At 39.6% G+C, this 23817-nt stretch overlaps 2 protein-coding genes and 1 pseudogene across 2 annotated transcripts; 1 reads left to right on the top strand and 2 right to left on the bottom strand.

The window, feature by feature from the left end:
* Window positions 1-15987: 15987 nt before the first annotated feature.
* LOC145962419 (uncharacterized) lies at window positions 15988-17241 on the bottom strand. Its single transcript, XM_083083476.1, has one exon. The coding sequence runs from the start codon at window positions 17239-17241 to the stop codon at window positions 15988-15990; it is 1254 nt and encodes a 417-aa protein (XP_082939602.1).
* A 3841-nt stretch (window positions 17242-21082) lies between these two features.
* Window positions 21083-22834, bottom strand: LOC145963411 (uncharacterized; annotated as a pseudogene).
* A 324-nt stretch (window positions 22835-23158) lies between these two features.
* Window positions 23159-23817, top strand: LOC145962418 (uncharacterized). Its single transcript, XM_083083475.1, has 2 exons — window positions 23159-23178; window positions 23247-23817. The coding sequence occupies exons 1-2, from the start codon at window positions 23159-23161 to the stop codon at window positions 23815-23817; spliced, it is 591 nt and encodes a 196-aa protein (XP_082939601.1).

Below are 23817 nucleotides of genomic sequence, written 5' to 3'. Positions count from 1 at the left end.
CCCCAAATAGAGGAGGCCGAGGAGGCGGCCGAGGCAGGGGAGACGGCCGAGGCAGGGGAGACGGCCGAAGCAGGGGAGGCGGCCGAGGCAGGGGTGGCGGCCGAGGCAGGGGAGGAGGCCGAGGCAGGGGAGGAAATATAATAAATAATTATTATTATTATTAATTATATTTTTTTAAATCTTGTAAAAATAAATATTACAAAATAATTCAGGGAATATTTATTTTTTCCTTTCCAAATATTTTCTTTATCCTTTTTTCCTTCTAGATAATATAATACAATACAATGTGGTACAATAGGGCTCCAGGCGAAGGTCCACGTAAAAGAAACCTAACGCGCCATTGGTGATACCTCGTGGGTGGTGTGGAAAATCGCCACTCATTTTTATTATTTTATTATTTTAAATATATATGTATATATATGTAAAAAAAAAGTCAAATATTTATATTAAAAATATTTATATTAAATATTATAGCTTTATAATATATTTCTACGTTTCATATATACATTTATATATACATATGTATATGTATATATATATTTATATATACATATGTATATATATAAGTATATTTATTAATTGTAAAAAATTTATAACATAAAGGAAAGCTGTAAGAGAAAAACGATCGAGCGCATATCGAGATATCGAGGAGCGAACAGCGTCGTCCGTCGCCCGCAAGGCTACCAGATTGCATACGCTGCGTCCAGCGGCGGCACGATTTGTATCCCCACCACTTTCGCGCACTAAGCCATAAGCTCTCATCCGTGTACGCTCGACGTTCGGTCATCTTCGGTTTACAGAGGAAGACGGATAGATTAGCTTCTGTCCCCTTCTCTCCTGAGAAGTCTATTGTATCTTACCTATCTCTCTGAATACAATAGCTATGTGATCCTCGAAATCTCGAGCTGGCGAGTTGGCGATGCAAGTTGCATCGTTGCAAGTATCGCAGCGATACTTATTATCACACATATTTTCCTATTGACTTTTTTTTTTATAAAAGTTTATATGTTGTTTAAAAAAGAGAATATAACATATACAAAAACAAATTTTACATATTTTTATCTAAATTTTTATCTAACATATTTTTATCTCAATTTTTATCTAAATTTTTCCACTCTTGGCCAATATGTACGCTTTTTTATCAAAAAAAAATTTCTTTAAAAAAATAATTGTAATAAAATAATATTTAAATTTATTTTAATAGAATTGTATTTTGTTATTATTATTTTGTATTAATGTATGACGTACATCTTGTTGCTCAACGGAAACTGCGAGAAGGTGGTGGTCTCTTCCGTTAAAAAGGAAATGTAAAAAATTTAATAAATGAATAATAATAAAAATAAAATAAAAATAAAATAATAAAATAATGATAAATAATAAATAAAAATAAGAAATAAAATTATAATAAAATAATAAAATATAATCAATTTTTTAATTGATAAAAAGTCAAAATATTATTTCACATTTCCTTACATACATATATATATATATATATATATATATATATATATATATTTTGGGATCAGAATGTGAGGAATATCTGAACGAATTAACGTTGAAAGATCACATAAACATAGTTAAAATTGTTCGAGAGAACTGTTTAACATTTTATGTGACTGCTGCAGAAGAAATTTGTAAAAGGTTACTTATAAATAATGAATTTTTATTAAAGTTACAAGTTTTTCAACCATCTGTAAGTTTATTCGATAATAATAGACAAACATCATTTGATGATGTTTCTCTCGTAGCTAAAACTCTCGGCGGTTTTGATAAAGATGCTTTAAAAAAAGAATGGATTGCATTAGCATCAGACCTTACAGTGGAAGAAAAACAAAATTTTTCTAAATTAAATGTTGACAATATGTGGAAAGCAATTTTACAACGTCGGCACACGAATAATGTTCCTAAATATTCCAATTTAACGAATATTATAAATACTATTCGAACGCTTCCGAATTCTAATGCCGATCCTGAGAGAATGTTTTCTCTTTTGAACAATTTAAAAACGAAAACACGTAATAGCTTTTCAACGGTTTCCGTTAATGCTATTTGTGTGTTTAAGTCCGCATTAAAAACTAGAGGAGAAACAGCTTTAAATATGCTCATTAATGAAGAGCATTTATCTCTTATGTCGGCGGATAAATTATATGCCGCTAATAAAAACAATTTAAAAGTCTATGTGGATGATGACGTAGCAGGCCCTTCCTGCGATAAATAATTTTAAAATGAATTTTTATATACATCACTTAAAAAATAAGTGTGTAAAGATATATATACATATATATATATACATATATATATATATATGTATGTAAGGAAATGTGAAATAATATTTTGACTTTTTATCAATTAGAAAATTGATTATATTTTATTATTTTATTATAACTTCATTTTTTATTTTTATTTATTATTTATCATTATTTTATTATTTTATTTTAATTTTATTTTTATTATTATTCATTTATTAAATTTTTTACATTTCCTTTTTAACGGAAGAGACTACCACCTTCTCGCGGTTTCCGTTGAGCAACAAGATGTACGTCATACATTAATACAAAATAATAATAACAAAATACAATTCTATTAAAATAAATTTAAATATTATTTTATTACAATTATTTTTTTAAAGAATTTTTTTTTTAATAAAATAGCGTACATATTGGCCAAAAGTGGAAAAATTTAGATAAAAATTTAGATAAAAATATGTAAAATTTGTTTTTGTATATGTTATATTCTCTTTTTTAAACAACATATAAACTTTTATAAAAAAAAAAGTCAATAGGAAAATATGTGTGATAATAAGTATCGCTGCGATACTTGCAACGATGCAACTTGCATCGCCAACTCGCCAGCTCGAGATTTCGAGGATCACATAGCTATTGTATTCAGAGAGATAGGTAAGATACAATAGACTTCTCAGGAGAGAAGGGGACAGAAGCTAATCTATCCGTCTTCCTCTGTAAACCGAAGATGACCGAACGTCGAGCGTACACGGATGAGAGCTTATGGCTTAGTGCGCGAAAGTGGTGGGGATACAAATCGTGCCGCCGCTGGACGCAGCGTATGCAATCTGGTAGCCTTGCGGGCGACGGACGACGCTGTTCGCTCCTCGATATCTCGATATGCGCTCGATCGTTTTTCTCTTACAGCTTTCCTTTATGTTATAAATTTTTTACAATTAATAAATATACTTATATATATACATATGTATATATAAATATATATATACATATACATATGTATATATAAATGTATATATGAAACGTAGAAATATATTATAAAGCTATAATATTTAATATAAATATTTTTAATATAAATATTTGACTTTTTTTTTACATATATATACATATATATTTAAAATAATAAAATAATAAAAATGAGTGGCGATTTTCCACACCACCCACGAGGTATCACCAATGGCGCGTTAGGTTTCTTTTACGTGGACCTTCGCCTGGAGCCCTATTGTACCACATTGTATTGTATTATATTATCTAGAAGGAAAAAAGGATAAAGAAAATATTTGGAAAGGAAAAAATAAATATTCCCTGAATTATTTTGTAATATTTATTTTTACAAGATTTAAAAAAATATAATTAATAATAATAATAATTATTTATTATATTTCCTCCCCTGCCTCGGCCTCCTCCCCTGCCTCGGCCGCCATCCCTGCCTCGGCCGCCTCCCCTGCTTCGGCCGTCTCCCCTGCCTCGGCCGTCTCCCCTGCCTCGGCCGCCTCCTCGGCCTCCTCTATTTGGGGCGCTTGCGCCGCCCCTGGTGCCCGTGTTCCGCCGGGCGTACCAGAGGGCACGGGATTTCCCGCCTCCACTTTTTTTTGGTTTGTTTTCTGAAAAACAAAAAATAATAAATTATAAGAAATAATAAACATAATAAACATAAATAATAAATAAATTATAATAATGCATATATATATATATATATATATATATATATATATAATTTAATAAAATAGAATTTAATATAAAAAATAACATACCATTTCGCTGCTGCTGCTGCATATATCCTTGTAGTTAATGCAACAATTGTTGCATCAACTGCATATCGGGAACATCCCGGAGAACGAGTGCCCCCATTTCAGCATTTATGTCTCCTGTAAAATTGAAAAAAATTATAACATAAAAATTAAAAAGATTAAAGTTTCTTAATATTTTTTTATAAATAATGATTTACTTACGAGACATGTTGACGTTTAGCGCGGGACGTATGTTGCGTTTGTCGCCGTGCTTTGATGGACTGAGAATAAGGCACACTCGGCACTTGTTTATCTGTTTCATGTCGTTTCATTTGTTTTATGCCGATCATTTTTTTCGTAGCATCTCCATCAAATTATCTTGTCGCCTTGTACTCTCGAGTAAACGTATTTTTTTATACGTGCGTCGTGAAATCTTGGTGTTCAGAAAACTGTCACAATCCCGCTTGTGAGTTCTGATTATTTAAAATTGCTATATATCTTTATCTTGTTTAATCTTTATTTTCTTTTATTCACTCTTCTTTGATTCTTTATTTCTGCCTATTTTTTGTTTCATAAACATGTGTGATGAATCAAAAAAAAAACCTAAGCGAAGCTTTTCAGATGTTTGGCTCAATGATGATCGAATTAAATGTTGGATACGTAGAGTATCTTTTGATGAGAGTTTGTATCATTGTATTATATGCAATAAAAATATTTCGTGCAATACACATGTTTTGAGACATGCGGATTCTGCGTGTCATAAAAATAATCTTAAAGAAAATACTTCATCTTCATTAAATATTGAAAATACAATTTCAAATAAAAAAATATCCGAAAAAATTAACATAAATTTAAAGACTAAATTTAAAGAAAAATGGTTGGAAATCGAATTATTTAAACCATGGCTACGCAAAGTATCACATGATGAAAATTCATTTTTTTGTTCATTCTGTGATAAATCCATGGTTGGTGGTTTATCGCAAATTTATCGTCACACAGAATCCGAAACACATATGGAAATATCTAAAAAAACATGAAACAGAAATAAAGAATACGAATGAAAATATAAATATAATAAATGATTCACTTTTGTCGTTTGATGAGCGAAAAAAAACAGCAGAAATTCGGTATGCGGCATTAATTGCTGATAAAAATATTTCGCATCAAACTGCAAAAGAAATCCTTAGTTTCTTTCAACATATAGGAAAAGATACAATTTTTATTGACGAAACATCTGATATAACAAATAATAAATGGATGACTTTTCTTGTTCGATACGTTGATCCAGAGACATTAGATATTCGCTCACAATTAGTTAAATTAATCGATATTGATGCCAAAGATTCAAGCGCAGAAAAGTTGTTTCAGGCATTTAAATGTGAGATGTGGAAATTACAGATACCGTTTTTAAATATCATAGCCTTATCATGCGATAATGCATCTGTTATGACAGGAAAACACTTATCGTTTAAAAAAAAATTAGAAGAAATATGTCCACATTTATTAACATTTTCATGCCCATGTCGTTCCTCCGCATTAGCAGCGCATGCTGCTTGTTCTAAAATGCCTACATATTGCGAGGAATTTCTAAAAAAAATTGCTACTTATCTCAATAGTAGTCCAAAACGTTCGGCTATTTTTCGTGAATTTTGTGAATGTTTCCAAGAAACAAATCGCAAAATATTGAAATTATGTGATACGCGCTGGCTTTCGCACTATTTATGTATCGAAAGGCTTCTTGAATCTTGGGATACAATTAAATACTTTCTTACTGAAATGGTTGTGAGCGAGAAAACAAATTCTGGAGAATATCTGCTGTCTATGATGGACAACGTAGAGATGAAAGCTTATTTTCTGTTTTTAAAATACGTTTTGAATTTTTTAATGCATTTAATGCATTCTTTCAAGCATTAGAAACAAGGATTTATTTGTTACATCCAAAATCTATAAACTTTCTTTTCCAAATCTGTCGGAATTTTTTAAAAGAAGAATATTTAAAACCATTTTCTACAAATATAATATTCTCACTAAAAGAAAATCAAAAAGCTATAAATGAAATTATTTTAGGATCAGAATGTGAGGAATATCTCAAGGAATTAACGCTCAAAGGTCACATAAACATAGTTAGAATTATTCGAGAGAATTGTTTAATATTTTATGTGACTGCTGCAGAAGAAATACGTAAAAGATTACTATAAATAATATATTTTTATCAAAGTTACAAGTTTTTCAATCATATATAAGTTTATTTGATAATAATAGAGAAACATCATTCAATGATGTTTCTTTTATAGCTAAAACTATCGGCGGTTTTGATGAAGATGGTTTAAAGAAAGAATGGATTGCCTTACCATTAGATTTTACAATGGAAGAAAAACAAAGCTTTTCTAAATTAAATTTCGACAGCATGTGGAAAGAAATTTTACAAAGTCGTTGTAATAATCTTGTTAAATATCCCAATTTAACAAATGTTATAAATACTATAAGATCGCTTCCAAATTCAAATGCCGATCCGGAGAGAATGTTTTCTCTTTTAAATAATTTAAAAACGAAAAAACGTAACAGTTTTTCGTCGGCTACTGTTAATGCAATTTGTGTTTTTAAATCTGCATTAAAAACGAGAGGAGAAACAGCTATGAAAATGAAAATTGATGAAAAACATTTGTCTCTAATGTCAACGGACAAATTATATGCTCCTGCTCTTAAGAAAGATAAAAGTACTTTAAGACTACATGCTGCAGATACCACTGACATAGCTGGTTCTTCGTCTCACAAATAATAAATTCTGTCTGTGTAACAGACACTACACTTCTAAAAAGTATAGAAAATATCTTGTCTGTGTAACAGACACAACACACACACACACACACACACACACACTTCTAAAAAGCAAAAGTATAGAAAATATCTTGTCTGTGTAACAGACACAACACACACACACACACTTCTAAAACGCAAAAGTATAAAAAATATCTTGTCTGTGTAACAGACACAACACACACACACACACACTTCTAAAAAGCAAAAGTATAAAAAATATCTTGTCTGTGTAACAGACATCACACTTCTAAAAAGTGTATCAAAAATATTTTGTCTGTATAACAGACATACTTGTAAATGACGAAATAATATAATATAATACAATACAATGTGGTACAATAGGGCTCCAGGCGAAGGTCCACGTAAAAGAAACCTAACGCGCCATTGGTGATACCTCGTGGGTGGTGTGGAAAATCGCCACTCATTTTTATTATTTTATTATTTTAAATATATACGTATATATATGTAGAAAAAAAGTCAAATATTTATATTAAATATTATAGCTTTATAATATATTTTTACGTTTCATATATACATTTATATATACATATGTATATGTATATATATATATATATTTATATATATATATTTATATATTTATATATACATATATATATACATATACATATATATATATATATATATATATTTTTACTAATTGTAAAAAATTTATAACATAAAGGAAAGCTGTAAGAGAAAAACAATCAAGCGTATATCAAAGAGCGAGCAGCGTCGCGCGTCGCCCGTCGCTTTCGTTGTCTGCTTGGTAAGAAGGAGACAGAAAACTGTATTCTGTCCTCTTCTACTATCCGAAGCTAGCTGAAGCGCCGAGCTCACACGTACGCTTACGCGTACATGCCCGTTACCCCCTCCACTACGTGTTGCCCGTTGCTTGCGTCTCGGACTTGGCAGCTCTGAGCGAAGTGTCGCTCCGGCCGACTTATATACCGCTCGCCGGGATCCCCACTCGCGCTCCGCGGCAGCGAAGTGGGGCGGTTGGATCGGAGTGGGATCGCCCACTGGCGGAAACGCTTGGGGAGCGCCCGAAGGCGCCGAAAATGCTCGGACGGTTGGTCGGCCCGGCCGTTCGATTAGTACGGCACTGTGGTGTCGTTACAACTGAAATCCTCGTACGACATGTCGGTATTTACATGATCGTTGTACACATGTTTCAAGTTTGTGCCGTCTTGTTTAAATAAAATCAAAAGATTTGCATTGTCGCGTATAAGATGCTTAGGTATCTTGGCGTACGTTTGACAAAGATAGAAACAGTCGACGCTCGAGTGTTGACCCATTGCAAAGTACTCTCTTATCGTATCTTGCTTGTCGCATGCCACGTCATCAAAGATAAAGATGGAATTCGGATGCGCCTCGCTCGGTGGAATGACATCGCTGTTATTAGAGAATGTAAAATAACCAATTTCGTCTATAGGTGCTAGTAAATTTTCCAAGTATCTATATTTCGGTTGTTGAAGCGATTTCGAGTATACGTACACGTTCTCGAAACGTACACCGTACGGACTTCCTATGAAACTAATCAACACGTTTGTCTTACCGCAGTTTGAAGGGCCGCAAACAATACCGCGTATAGTAGTCGGTAGCATGTTTCCATGCTTGCGTACTTTTTTCTCCGATATTAGTCTATCGTCGAAATTTGATACTTTGATTATCCGCGCTTGTCGGACGAATCGCATGTTTTCTCTTTCGAATAAATTTTGCAAATAATCACGAGAGGGGAGACCTATTTATAGAGGTGTCTCGACTCGAAACCGCTCAGTATCAAAAATGTTTCTCCTTCTGTCGGATAAAAGAGACATTCTCTGGCTTACCGCCGAACAACTGCAGTATATCCCAAAGATTGTTTTACTACAAAATTTTGGTAATTACGTGGAACGATTGTGGGACAAGCTTCCAGAATATATAAAGGCTGATTCGGAGGTTCAACAATATCGTTCGTGCATGCGACATTACAATCAGCCGTGGCAGCGAACGCACATCGATGGTCCGCCACCGTTAATAAAAGATTGCGACGAATGTCAGCGAGAATTGTAAGAGGTGGCGGTCTCTTAAATCATGAAAGAACGTCAAAGAGACGCTAAAAATGCCGCAGGGCGCAATTACTACCAACGTACAATTGCTACAATTGGCAAAACGTATGTGCATTCCATATTTTAGAGGTGTTTTCATGCGCAACTCTTTACCGATCGGTGGTATATATCAAAACGAGAGCGGCATCGTAAATTTGGATAGTGTCGAAGGACCAGGTACTCATTGGGTAGCGTACGCAAAGAGGGGGAATCGCGTTACATATTTCGTCAGTTTCGGCAATCTTCGACCACCGAATGAATTAGTGCGATATTTCGGACGAAACGTAACGAAGATACAGTATAATTACACACCTGTTCAAACTTACGATCAGAGCATCTGCGGACAATTGTGCTTGCAGTTTCTTCGAACGGTCGATGCATGCGAATTTAAAGGCAGATATTGCGCTATTTAACTCAGTATTCGTTAAACAGTTTTGTCGACATGTCTATGACATTCACGTTGACTGAGAAGAGTAGCGTTCTCGCGGCAAACTTCTTTCCCACCGTAGATTTGAGCGACGATGAATACGAGCTCGGTCTAACTGATTTTGAGACTCATCACACGATACCGAATGTAAATTCCTCGAATAATAAATTTTACTTTGGCAAAGACGACGCGGAAATTACGATTCCCGAGGGATCGTATGAGTTGCAAGATATACATGCATTTTTGAAACATGCAATTTCACGGAAACATCGCGATAAGAAACACATTGACGACGGTGACTATGAAGATGGAGAATACCCGATAGAACTCCGCGCTAATTACAATACGATGAGGAGCGAGATCAAATGCGCATACAGAATAAACTTTACGCAAGCCCAACAACATTGGATCGCTGCTAGGATTCTCTCGAATTGTATTCTCGAGCCGCGAAAATGGTACAAAACGAACATGCCGATTAACATTATCAACGTGAATATTATCCGCGTAGAATGTAACGTGACCGCGGGCGCATACAACAATGGCAAACTCGTTCATACGATACATGAATTTTCACCGAGGGTACCACCGGGATATAAGATATCGGAAACGCCGGCGTAGATCATTTACTTGCCGATCATCGCGCGGAGCATTACGGATTTAACGTTACGCGTTGTCAACCAGAACGGACGATTGCTCGATTTTCGAGGAGAAGAGATCACCGTAAGATTACACGTACGACGGCTACGGCGATAACATACGTATTCGACATATGAGATAGTAGGGGAGCTATGTTGGTTCTAACTCAATTAATTCTAAAAATAGATATCCCCAGCGCGAAGCTGGGGAACCGCGCATGCGCCGCGCGGGGGGGAATATCTCTCTATCCACAACGTTGGTAATAAAAATGCAGTCGCGCGGGGGGGGATTTCTCTCTATCCACTAGGTTGGTAATGCTCGCGCCGTCCGGACGCAACCCGTCCAACATCGTCGTGGTTGCCGCCTAAGAAAAAAAGTGAAATTTTACGTAGCCGGCGGGTACGGGCGAACGGTTCGCGCGAGAGGACGGGCGCGCGGCTAAGGGTGGGGCGAGGGGCGAGCCGCCGCCGGTTCGTTAGCGCGTGCGAGAGAGACCTCTGTAAGAGGAAGGGAGAGAGAGAGAGACGGAAGCCGATAACAATACGGCGTATCTATTCGATAATAAGTGTATCTTTTAGGTCTTGGATACGAATCGCGCGTATTATATTTTTTTACGCGCGTCGAGAGCGGGAGAGAGATGGAAGCGGGCGATAATAATACGAGAAGAATGACGAATTTCGAGTAAAATATTTTTTTATTATTTTATTAGATCAATGCTCGCTTTATCCTTTGGTTTCTTAGCTGTTTAGTACGGTTCTTGAAAAAAAGTGCGGATCGCTAATTCGCATAGCGTGTTTGTCGAATAAAGACGTCTTTTCACGTTGTCCCGAATGACGATTGAGCGATGTTGCGGTACCACCTTTCAATGCTCGCTTTATCTTTAAAAAGTGCGGATCGCTGATTCGCAAAATTTTGATAATAAGTATATTTCAGGTCTTAAATACGAATCGTGCGTATAATAATATGTACGAGTGTCAGCCTCCCGGAGCCTTTACGTGCAATCGTAACCGTCTCAACAGTTCTTCCTCTCGTAGTCTTCTTCGTTCCACGAGTTCCGCTATTATTCTTCTTTCCTCTTCTTCCTCTCTCCTTCGTCTCTCCTCGTATTGAATGTTCTCTATTTCTAATATTTCCTCGTACAGATCTCGCATCTCGAAGAGGCCTCGTAGATTGAAGATGTCGTGGTACTTCCATCCGTTTATCTCGTTATCTCGGCGGCTTTCCGGAGTGTCGCCCCATTCCTCCTCGAGATCGTGTCGCGCGTTCCATCGCTCCGCTCGTATCTCGCGCCGATGTTCGATATTCACGAATTTTGGAATTTCAACGTCGACGGAGGACTTTAAAAAAATGATATATATTATATACGCGCGTATATTTTTTTCATACAAAAAAAACATTATTTACCTTCCAGAAGAACATCACTTTTGCTACGATGCAAAACAATAGATTCACGAAGTCTTTCTTCCATAGAGAGTAGAGATTATTGTTAATGTTATCCATTTCGGTTTGTTATACGAAACGTACGTTCTTTCTCTCTCGAATAAAACTGGAGAACGATTTAATCGCAGGATTAATATATATCCTCCTGAAAGCATCGCGCATTAACGCATTAGCGCATTAGCGCAGTTAGATTAAGGGGAAAGCGATAAGCGGTCGCGAACGGATTTCCGCTCCGTATTTCCTCGTTTTAATCTAAGCAGTATTTGTTTCCCATTTATGAATGAATGAATGAAAACTCGATGTATCGGGAGAATATGTCGCGCGTAGAGGTGTTCGTCTTTAAGGAGGAGGAGAGATGACGAATTTCGTGTTAAATATTTTTTATTATTTATTCGATTAACGTTACATGTGTATGTGTGAGTACATAAGTCGTTAATGGGATTGCGTTAGCGGCGTATATTTTTTTCATTCGAATTTATATGCGCGGATACATAAATTGTCGATAACGATATATATCTTTTTTTCTTACGAGAATTTTTTACAAACTGTAGTAGAGTCCGAAAAGGAGAGCATGTAACTCGCAATCGATTAAATCGTTCGCGTCGAAGTGTTCGTGTTGACGAATTCCTTCCGGAATATCATTCAGGTGATCGATTTGCGTCGCGATATCGATGAAATTCGATAGTTTGTTGTCGACGGTTTCGAGCACGCCGGTTAGCGTCGCGACGATGCGATTCACGCATAATTCGAGATCGAACAGCGCTTTTACCGTGGCTTGCGACATGGATATGCGATTCTTTCCCGATTCGAATCGTAGTGTCTTGAGGTTGTTTATCTTGCCGAATCGAATCGTCGCGGTTCCGATTATCGCGAACGTTGGAGCATGCGGATCCTCGGAGTCGTTCTCGAAGTACCGTAGTATATCGTTGCGTAGAGCGAGCAGATCTCTCCACATATCTGCCGTCAACGAGATCTCTTTTCCGTGACAGTCTCCTAGAGCGATATCGACGTATGATTCTCGCTTTATGATGATAGCGATGTCGATGTACTTGTAAGACGTTTTAGTCAGCGCGTATCGTCTTCCTAATATGCGAATCGGATGTTTCGCGAAATTGATCTCGCGTTTAAACATCCAATTTCTCATCCATCTGTTGAAAAAAATGAGGAAAAAAATTAGAGAGAGATAATCGAAAACGTTCCCGCGAGATAATTCGCGAGGTGTACACTTACTCGTTTTCGGTGTACAATTTGGCTTTTTTTTCCGCGGGCGGAGTGTCGCAGCGGTCCTGGGTATCGTCCTCGTCTCGACGCAAAGGCGCGACGAAGGGATTGGACATTGCTGCTGATGTCGTCGTCGTCGTCGTCGTTTGCGGCGCCGATTGATTTTGATCCCCGAGGACTCGGCGATATTCCTGTCCGATTCCCGCGAACATGATCGGTCTCGCGAAAAAGGATTCGATGCTCGTTGGAAACACCTCGACGTTGAGAGATGCGTGTTAATCTCGAGCACTGCGAAAAATGTTGCTCGTCGCGATCGAGATGCGCCTTATATACTCATTGTTTTTTTTTCGATTAACGGAAGTGCGGTTTGGAAACGATGCGTTAAATATAACAATTTTCAATTTCTAGGCTGATGCGCATTCCAGACGAGGAAGCGGTTTAGAACGACGCGAAAGATATAATAATTTTAAAAACATTAAGTGTTAAAGTTTCCCGCATAATTGTCGTTGTAGTCATCATTATCGTCGTCGTCGTTATCATTATCGTCATCATTATCATCATTCTCCGGTCTGTTGACGGATACGTATTTTAGACGATATATCTTGGAAACGAGTTCCTGTAATTGATTTAGAATGCCTTCAGCGGGACATTTTATTCCGAGTATATTGAGATCGAAAGGACCGGCTGAGGTTATCGCGTCGATGAATTCGTTGTACGCGTAATAATCGTGTTTTTTGAGGAAATAGAGATTACCGTCAATGTGACGAAAAGCTGCCGTTATCGCGGACGGTATCCCGGAAAACGTATCCCATAGAGAGCCGTGTCTCATAATTGTCGTCGTGCAATCGTTCATCTCGGCTATCTTATCGTCGTTATATATAACGTAACTGCGCCCCGCGTGTGTGTTTATCGCAGCGTTTATTTTAGCCTCGTGCGGAAATCCGATGTGCTCGATAGATCTCGGCCATCCTATTTTGAGTTGAAAATTCGAATCGGTGAGATAAACAGAGCCGTTCGCGAATATCACGATGTCTCCCGAGGGTTTCTGATACACGGTTGATATACGGGCGATATCGCGAGGGAAAAATTTAAAATAGTCGGCGAATGAGAAGGGCGAGCCGTAACGTTTTCTCTTTATATCGATCGACCATACGTTGCGTTTACGCGCGACGTATAAGCGATGATTCATAATTAATGCTCCGTCTATACGTTTCAAGGCGCACAAATCAATGGTATTGGTAGGAGCCGTCGTTGTCGTCCTCACGGTCGTTGGCGTTACTGTAGTTGTCGGTGCTACTGTAGTTGTAGTTGTCGTTGTCGTTGTTGATGGAGTCGAAGTTTTCCACGATCCGTAGAGATTTCGTATACTTATGATATCCTCTATGCTCAATCTGAGCGGAAATTGTTTGTCTTCCGTAGGCGTATAAGCGTACATGACTGAATCTTCTCTCAGACTGTGAGTTAGACCTAAAGTGTGACCGATTTCATGCGTCAGCGTCTGAAGGAGATACAATCTATTCGACGGAGGTCTCGTTAGCGCGATGTGCCACGGTTCCGATTCATCGACGTGTACCTCGGTTACGTAATCGATCGTTCCCGTTGGAAAGAATGCGTGAGCGACGGCCGCCCCCGGACCCGTGAACGGTGACGGGCACGAGTCTCCATTCTTATCGTTCTCGTACGCGTGTGCGCCAGATTGATACGATATCAGTATATCGGGCCGTAACGTGTCGCGCGAAAACGTTAGCGAAGAATGCTCGGACCATAGAGCGAACGCCATTTGAGTCGTGCGTAGAGTTTCTCTATTTGCTAGTTTAAAGTTCCACGTGAGATGCGTCTTCGGCCACTTTCGCGTTAATGAGCTGTGATTGTGAATGTCCGCGACGCCGCATCGCGGTTTGCGCATTACGCGAATTGTTTCCACGTTTAGAATTCTATTTCCAGATAGACCGTAGTACTCTTGAAATAATGTCAATGCATCGCTCAGAAGGGTTGCGTTATCCAACGATTGTTGATTTTCATCGTTCTCCAGATAGCCGTAAATTCGCAGATAATGAAACGCTTCCGCGATATCGCTATCGGTCAGCGACGTAGCGGCGACAAACGGAAGTGTCGATAGCGCGAACGATAACACGAACGATATCGCGACGCGCGTCATGACTCTCGCGAGCGCGCGCACGGAAGCGAGTCGCTCGAATTCGCGAAAGCGCGATGGAGCATCGATCGATCAATCGATGAGAGAGGAAAAAGGAGGGGGAGAAAGAGAAGGGCGACGTGCATATATGGGTGCGTGAGAATCACGTTTAATTGTACAATTTTTATTATAATACATTTAATTGGAATTATCAATTGGAGTCAGCCGGTGGCTGAAATCCTTGACAGTCGACGTATTAAATTAGCGATCGAGGAATGAACGCTTAATCGTAACACATATACGCCAAGTTAAAGATAATTCGTTAGATGAGTAAATATTATATTTAATTATTTAGTTAATATGGAAAGAATATTATATACTAAAGATAAACGCGTTTGAAGAAGGACGATGTGCGTATGAACGCTTAATCGTAATACGTTAGATGAGTAAATATTATATATTTAACTATTTAGTTAATGTAGAAAAGAATAATACATTAAAGATTAATTGTCGATATAAAAAAATATTGTATATAAATATATATCGTTATTTACATATCGTGTAATTGACTACGTCTCTCCAACCACCAATTATGTAGTTTACAGACGTTTTCTAAGGCGCAAATTTTCGTGTGGTAAGCGCAACGATAGGCGTGTGACGTGGCCAGCATTCGTAAAGGTCCGATGTCCTCGTAATCGGCGTCGATAGTTTCGATTGTTATATCGCGTTGCTCCGCAACTTCTCCCGCAATGTCGACCAACCATTTCTTCTTTTCATGATCCTTGACATAAATTGTCGTAGTAGTGTCCGCGTTAAGATTCTTCGACGCACGACATATCGCGTCGCGGATGATCTGTCTAACACATTTATATTCCACGTATCCGTCGGTCCAATGGAATCCGTGATGATTCAAAGTTAACCAACAGGCTTGCGATTTTTCACCTTTCGTCAATAAATTCCATGACATCGGAGCGCGAAAGACGTGATGCGTTAGATCTCTACCGTTCGCGAGTATCGCCACTTCTTTCGTTACGAATCGTTCGTTGATGATAAAACCTTGCAGATCGATGAAAATTGGTATCGCGATATTACTCGTAACCGTCGTCGCCGCTGCCATGGTCGAAAGAGAGAGATCAACGTTTATTTATTCCACAGTCTTATATATATAAAGACCCGCGGTTTATTCGTTTCACCGCTTTCGTCTCATTATTCCCTCTCTCTCTTTCAATTCGACGACAGTTTACGCGTCGTTTTATAGAATTTTACGCACAACATTCGTTAGCGGATTATATTCCACCACGCGATCGTGAATGATGAGACAATACGCCGTGGTGTTGGGTGGAACATTTTCTTTGCAGTCGAATTCTAGACGAACGTCCACGGTGGCGCTCTTAATCGCCTCGTTTTGACGGGAACAATCTATTACTGCGAGCGGGCCGCAATATAAAAATTTATTCATAGTTAGGATTGTCCCGTCGTTTTTAGATCCGTAATATGTTCGTCGAAATCGCGTATACGCGTCATATAGTATTGCGATTCTATTTTTATCGAAATCCAAATTCATATCGTCGTATGGATAGAAATCGGAATTAAGATACAATTTTACATTAGTTAGATTGCACGCGTCAAATCTAGAAATGTCCTGCGATAGAATATTTTTCTTTCCGGTTTGTAACGCGAAAATGACGTAACGCGGTTTTTCGAGTTGCGTAGCCGCTTTTACGGCCCACGAGTGTTTGGTCGTGCTTTGCAATAGCGGAAATTCGTAAAGATCCCACGAGCGAAAGGGCATACTTAGATATCGACCGCTATCTAATGTGCGCAATAACGACAATTTATTAATGTCATTTAACACTACGTGCGGCATACGCCATTGTATCTTCATCAGTTCCACTCTTGGCTCGTTTTCCTCGTGCGATATCAGACAATTGTGGTCATTTCGCGCTCGTATCAAAATCAATTCGTGACGCGCATTAATAATAATACGTTTGTAATCCTCGCAGAAACCTAATAGCGTGTTGAGAGGAACACAGAAGTTGAAGTCGTCCGTTGTTGCGACGCCGCTTGATCCGATTGCGAAATCCCATCCGGCATTTTTCAAGATATTTCCTCGTTCGCTTGTCAATGACACGTAATTCTTAATTGTACTTGTTATTCTGACATTGCGACTACGGTCAATTTCCACGCCGTCGAGTTCGTAGCGTATTTCTTCGAACATAAAGGCCACGCAGTTGTTTACCAACCGTGGCGGTATCGAGGGGGTGACCGATTTACCCGATACCGGCGGTTGTCGATCCGATGGAGCATTTTTCGTTAGTAGTCTGCCCTCAATATAGAGAAAACTCTCGCACGGCAACGTATACAGATCCTGTTGTTGAATAGGTATTCGTATCTCGTCACTGTATCCGAAAGTGGTGTTGGCGTACGGATTATACGTGTGACTCTCAATCTTCACGATGCGATCGTCGAAGATGGGTTCTCCGTCGATATTCAAAATGTCACGCATAATGTCGAACTATCGCGCGATTTTCGGTACAACGAAACCCATAGATCGTAGAAAAGCGATATTGGAGGCGGACAATCCTTTAACATTCTTCTCCCCCCCCGAACGTTCGATTCGAGTTTCGACGATACGATTATGGTTGCCGATGCCGCGACGCGCCTTCACAGCATTAAATTCACTCACGACGAGCATCGCGCGAATCGTTATGTCTCTCTCTCTCCCCTTCTTTCCCGTTTTCACATCTTATTCGCTCGCGTTCGTTTTATCGTCTGCGCCGTACGTGCAGACGAATCGTGATCTCTTCACCGCGAAAATCGATCAATCGATCATTCTGATCGACGACGCGCAACGATATATCGGTTACGAGTCGTGCGATAACCGGTAGATAAATGATCTGCGTTGGAATCTCCGACACTTTATATCCCGGTGGAACGTTCGGCGCGAATTCGTGTATCGTATGCGCAGATTTTCCATTTACATACGCGCCCGTCGTCAAGTTGCATTCAACGCGAATCGTGTTAACCGCAATAATGTTCACAGGCTTATCGGACGCGTACCATTTATTCGGTTGTAATACGCGAGACGAGGAAAAACCTAATAACGAGCCGATATTATTCGGTTTGTCGAAATTAACTCGATACGCGCATTTAATTTCACTTCTCATGGTATTGTCGTTACCGTATAGCGAGAAAATGCGCTCGCTTCCGCCGCCATCGCTACCGTCGACATTCTCCTCTTCGTACTCGATATCATACAGATATTCGCTGTCGCTGTCGCTGTCGTTTTTTCTTTTAGACTTATCTTCCGGTCGTCGTCGTCGTCGTTTGTGAAGAATTGCCGCTTTCAAATATGCACCTATGTCGCGCAACTCGTATGATCCTACGGGAATCGAGATCATTTCGTCGTTATCATCGAAATAAAATTTATTATTCGAGACATTCACATTCGGTATTGTATTGTAGGTTTCAAAATTAGTTAAATCGAGCTCGTAATCGTTGTCGCTCAAATCTAAAGGTGGAAAGTAGTTCGCCGTGAGAACGCTGCTTCTCCCAGTTAATGTAAGAATCAACGACATAGTGACGCACGTTATTATTATAATTAGATACCGAAAGGTTTTTTTCTCCCCTCCAATCGATTTGTCGGAGAAAACGCAGGCACAATTGTCCGCAAACACTCTGATCATAAGTTTGTTGAGAGTCACGATTATATGCGATACGCGTATCGCATCCGAGATAACGTTCTAGTTCTCGCGGCGGTCGAAGATTGCCGAAAGCGTCGAAGTAGATCGCCTCTTTTCCCTTTTTAGCATACGCCACCCAATGCGTACCTGGTCCCGAAGTGTCGTCCAGATTCACAATACCGCTCTCATTGCGACGAACTCGCGCGGGTAGTGCGTCACGCATAAATACACCTCTGAAGTGACGCACACGAACGCGCAAGGCCGCGCGATTCAATTGTTCATTCGTCGTAACGCCAATTGGAATTACAACGTTACTCAATGTTTGCGCGATTTTTTTTTTCTTAACCACGCGTTTTCTCCTTTTCGTGACGCTTCCGCCACGCTTGTAAGGCGCGAGATATAAACCGCGACCTTCCATTGCTCGATTGTGTCGTTGCAGCTCCTCCAATTGTCGACGCGACGCTTTGCCGTCGCTCACCATTTTCGCCACACCGGCCGCTCCACCGATTAACGATCCTAACGCCCCGAGTGCGGGTAGAACAGCGGTAAGAAGCCGCCGCGTTTCGCTGTAGGGAGAATTCGGCTCCTCGTTCTCTTTCTCGTACTCGTTTTCCTCTTGCCGCCACTTCTTCGCGTTCCAGTCATACCCATTCCTAATTTCGTTTTCGCCTTCATAGCTGCCCATACGGCCGATGCCGCTAATCTTTCTCCGAAAGTCGAATCTCCGGCTCGAATACGTTCGAACGCTCTCGCTCTGAGCGCTCGATCCGCGATGTGCCGATCGGCAAGATCGTCGCTTTGCGAATAAGCGATATCGTGCTCGCGACAAGCCGCGTCCAACGGATTAATCCCTCGATCGCCTCGCGCGAGCCGCTTCGCGAGACGAGTACCGGGACCGCAAAACTGATATCCAGGTATATGTAGTTCGAATGGAAGAGTATTTATAGCTTTATTGAGTAAACCTCTACCACCGATGTCCTTCGCGTAATTCATACGATCGTCATCTTATTTTCTATGCACGCGTAACAATCTTTAATCATCGGTGGCGGACCATCAATGTGATCTCGTTGCCACGGTTGATTATGATGTTTATGACAAAGCCGATATTGCTCCATATCGGGATCGTTCTTCAAATGTACGGGCAATTTTTCCCACAGTTGATCGACGAAGCGGCCATATTTGTCTAGTAAGAGTTTTTTCGGAACGTATTGTAACTGATCGACACTGAGTCCGAGAATATTGGAATCGTTCACCAATAGAATAAACATATCGATTCGTTGTGCGCAGATAACGAATAAATCTATATACCGTTAGTATACCGTTTCACAATTCGTCGAGCGCGGACGTCAAAAGTGCGCGATTTTATCACGTCATCGCTGCCGTCATCAATCGAACTAACAACGCGACCGTTCTTCTCTCTTTTTTATCCGTTGTGCGCGCGCGAGTCTGCGCACTGGAGTCGCTCGCGACAACGGATGAAAAATCGTAAAAAAGAGAGAGAGAAACGATGCGTTTCGTGCGTCAATCGATCGCGATAAGAGTGTCGAATATCGACGGTAAAACGAGTTCGATGAATGAGAAACAACGGAAACACGGTTATTTATTACCAACCGCAATTCGTTGCGTAATCTGCGGTCCGTCTAATTGCGGTAAAACAAACGTGTTGATAAGTCTTCTGGAGAGTCCTCACGGCGTGAGATTCGAGAATGTATATGTTTACTCAAAATCGTTACATCAGCCCAAGTATCGATATTTAGAAAAATTATTGAAACCGATAGAAGATATCGGTTATTTTACGTATTCGAACAATACCGACGTCATTTTACCGAGCGAAGCGCTACCGAATTCGATATTCGTGTTCGACGACGTGGCTTGTGATAAACAGGACGCTGTAAGGGAATACTTTGCTATGGGGCGACATGCCAACGTTGATTGTTTCTATCTGTGCCAGTCGTATGCTAAAATACCGAAACATTTGATACGCGATAACGCGAATCTGTTAATACTTTTTAAACAAGATGGCACTAATCTTAAACACATATATAACGATCACGTAAATACCGATATGTCGTATGATGATTTTTACGCGCTGTGTCGCGCGTGTTGGAAATACCGATACGGTTTTCTAGTGATCGACAAAGATAGCGCGTTACGTAACGGTAGATACAGGCGAGGATTCAATGATTACATCGTGCCGTAAGACGTTATAATTATCGCTGTTGTCGTCGCGGCTATCATAGAGAGGGAAAGGGAAAGAGAGAAAGAGAAAGAAGGCGAGACGTTGACGAACAACGCGCGATGACGGATGTGGATAGGCGTGAGAAAACCGCGAAAGAGATAGCGAGAACGCGCGCGTCAATTCGCAAGAAGCACAGAGCATTGAAGACCGGCAAAATGGAGAGTGAGACGGCTTTAGAAACGCGATTCAAACCGATTGTCGAACCGTTGCGTCATATCGCCGAGCGTTTTTTTTTTTATTCTTTTTAAAAACATTTAGGTTCATCGATAAGGTAATAGTATTATAAAGATATGGTAAAAATTTCAGAATGATTGGTTAAATAGTTTTTGAGCTACACGTCACGCCAGTTTGAAAAATCACGTTTCGAGAAAAACGTGTTTAAAGTTTTGACTCGAGAAAACTACATGATTTTTCCAACTCATCGGCTAATCAGCAATTCCAGGGCCATATAACATTCCTTCTGCTTCTTCGTAAAACTGATTTTCTTCAATGAGTTGCTCCTTCTTAGCTTTTTGAGCTTCCTTTGTTGACAAAGAGCTGCGTCGTTCCTGACGACGCAGCCGGCGGTCGTCGACTTCCTCGGCGTATCTCTTGCTGTGGCTGCCTATCGTCACCTGCAGCTCCGCCATCATCTGCAAAATTGCTGTGTAGCCTTCGTTGAAAATACCAGCAGTTATAAAGGCAGCGATTTCAACTATTTTCAGTCCGGAATGGAGATGTTTAGGGGCCAAGCGCCAGATTGTTGCGTTGAAACTTTCATTAGTATTTTGCGTGTGGCCACCTAAACATCTGACTAACAAATCTTCTTTTGATAAATCTTTATAGATTGGCAATAAAAATTCTTGAACTTTTTTATCAAGTGGAGGAGGATGCTCATATAAATCCATATTGGCTCCTATTGCTTTCCCCTTTTGCCACTTACACCAGCTGTCTTCGCCTGGCGGGCAGTAGTCGTGTTGCGGTTTTTCATTTGTTGAGCATAGGTGGTAAAACGTAGCCATTATTTCTCTTTTCATATTATCTACACTATCTGAATTTCTTCGAATGGCTAAGCCATAATAGGTAGTGAGCTTCTTTATCAAAGCGTCAGTCAATTTACCTTACCACCTAGCTTCTGCGTTTTTTTTACGTTTCGAAGTCGAGTGCCCATTCTCTTCTCGACGTGTCCGACACACTCACTTTTGATAACGGTCAATTCGTCGCCATATGGATTTATATCTAATATAGCCTTATACGTTTTGGAGTCTCCATCTCCGATATAATTTCCGTACTTTACGCCGAATTTCTCCTCCGATCTTAAAAATATTTCTTTGATTGCATCGACTTCCATCTTGCCTGCAGAGCCCTCATGATTTTTCGTGCATTCCTCCTCATGTTCTGCATACCATTCTTCATAATCTGGATTGTCTTTCTTATTTTTCCAAAGTGTACATGCATGACAGTAACTGCTTTTAACTATTAAATCAATAACTTTACCGGTATAGTAGCCTAAAAGCGTAGTTACTCCATATAATGATTTGAAGCCACGTCTCTTCCAAGAGCCATCACCGAACACTTTTAAATTCAAAATGAGCCGCTCATGTTGTTCATTCCTTTTTTTTTCTTCTTCCACAGCTTTCTTACTTAGGCGTTCGAAGACGGATTCTGCAATCGAATGAATATGCACGATGATATTGTTGTACGTGCTCTCGCTTATACCGCTGCAGATATCCATTAAATTACAAAATAAATTAATTCCTTCTCTGCCGATGCCTAAAAGACGCATAACGAAAACAATTCGGCGATTCACTTCATATCCAGTATTAATTAAAGGGCCTGAATTTATGTCTCTTCGTCCACAGCGGCATAACAAAACTAGTTTGAAACCGAGTCCTCGATTTGCAGCTTCTTCAAATTTTATAGTTTGTTTGCACTTGCGACAAATAACTATCTCTGTCAAAGCTGCAAAAACTGTGTAAAATTCAATTAGCCGATAATCGTGCAAAAGGGTCCACGGAATATCGGTGGCATCGGCGGTTAAAATTTTTTTAGCACTCGCGCTTGAACTTCCCTCTTCACTTTTATCACTTTTTTTAGTAAACTGGTTACCGAAAAATATTCTTTTGCGTCTCTTTGATGGGCGATCCGATGTTTCCTTATTACCTTTCGGATACGACATTTTAATTTACTCAAAAATATCTGGCCAAATTCTCAAAAAATACGTCTGAACAGACTGAATTTTGGAGCGAAACTGACGACGCTTGAATGTAAAACGAGTTCCAACGCTCTCTTGCTAAACATAAACAATTGAACATTCCGGACGGGATGCGATAGCACACGAGCCCGATAGCGTACGAGTGTTGCTAATTGGCGGAGATAATAAAAGAAAGGGAGCTCTGCGCCGAGCGCGCCCGTATATCTACGGCGCGCTGCCAGGCCTCAAGAGGCGCGTCCCGTTCAACAGCTGTAACTTCCAAACTATTTCGAATTTCGATTTAAAATTTTGGGATTACATTCTTGAAATGCTAAGCCAACATATTATGCAAAAAAAAATGCATTTTTTGAAAGTTGTAAATGTATTTCCCCCCTTAATTTTAATTTTTTCTGTAGCATCTTGTTGGAGCGTCGTGCGGTTCGTATACTAGGTAGACGATACGCATTGACAGCTACGGAATTCAAATTTCTCGAAATTGGTATCAACGTGGGTCCACCAAGTTACGTGGAGATTGCCATAGGAGATCATCGGGGAAAGGAACTGATATTATCTTTCGAAACGTGGAAGGGACTCTACGAGCAACGTCGCAATATTCAAAATTTCCTTCGGAACGACTCTAAAGATGACTACAATTTCATAAGCGTTGGACCGCTAACAGTGAGAGTTCGTACGATTAACGACGTTAAACTCATAAGTCTCGAATCTTCAAACGTATGCATGATGATGATCGAATCGACGTTACATCGTATGTTCAATCTCGATCAATGCATAGATGTAACTTTTGATCGATTGGATAAAATTATCGAAACAGTTGATGTCAAGTTTACGCAATTCTCCAATATCGCGTCCACTGTAATAAATCCGAAAGAAGTATCAAATGTAATACGCGCGAGTGACGCTTTCAACAAGCATCAACTCGTCGATTGCGAGCTGGCAGCTTTAATTTTTAGTCCACATAGTACGTAA

The sequence above is a fragment of the Camponotus vicinus genome, unplaced genomic scaffold (genome assembly GCF_025532165.1).
Source record: "Camponotus vicinus isolate PSW18456_S1 unplaced genomic scaffold, iyCamVici1.0 SCAF_12, whole genome shotgun sequence".
NCBI lineage: Eukaryota > Metazoa > Arthropoda > Insecta > Hymenoptera > Formicidae > Camponotus > Camponotus vicinus.
Note: the sequence above shows the minus strand (reverse complement) of the source record. Positions and strands in the feature narration are given on the sequence as shown.

Coding starts and splice junctions, on each gene's coding strand:
- LOC145962418 (XM_083083475.1), top strand. CDS start 23,159: ATGCTAAGCCAACATATTAT. Junction 23,179..23,246: donor ATGCTAAGCCAACATATTAT/GCAAAAAAAAAT, acceptor TTTTTTCTGTAG/CATCTTGTTGGAGCGTCGTG.
- LOC145962419 (XM_083083476.1), bottom strand. CDS start 17,241: ATGCGTGACATTTTGAATATCGACGGAGAACCCATCTTCGACGATCGC.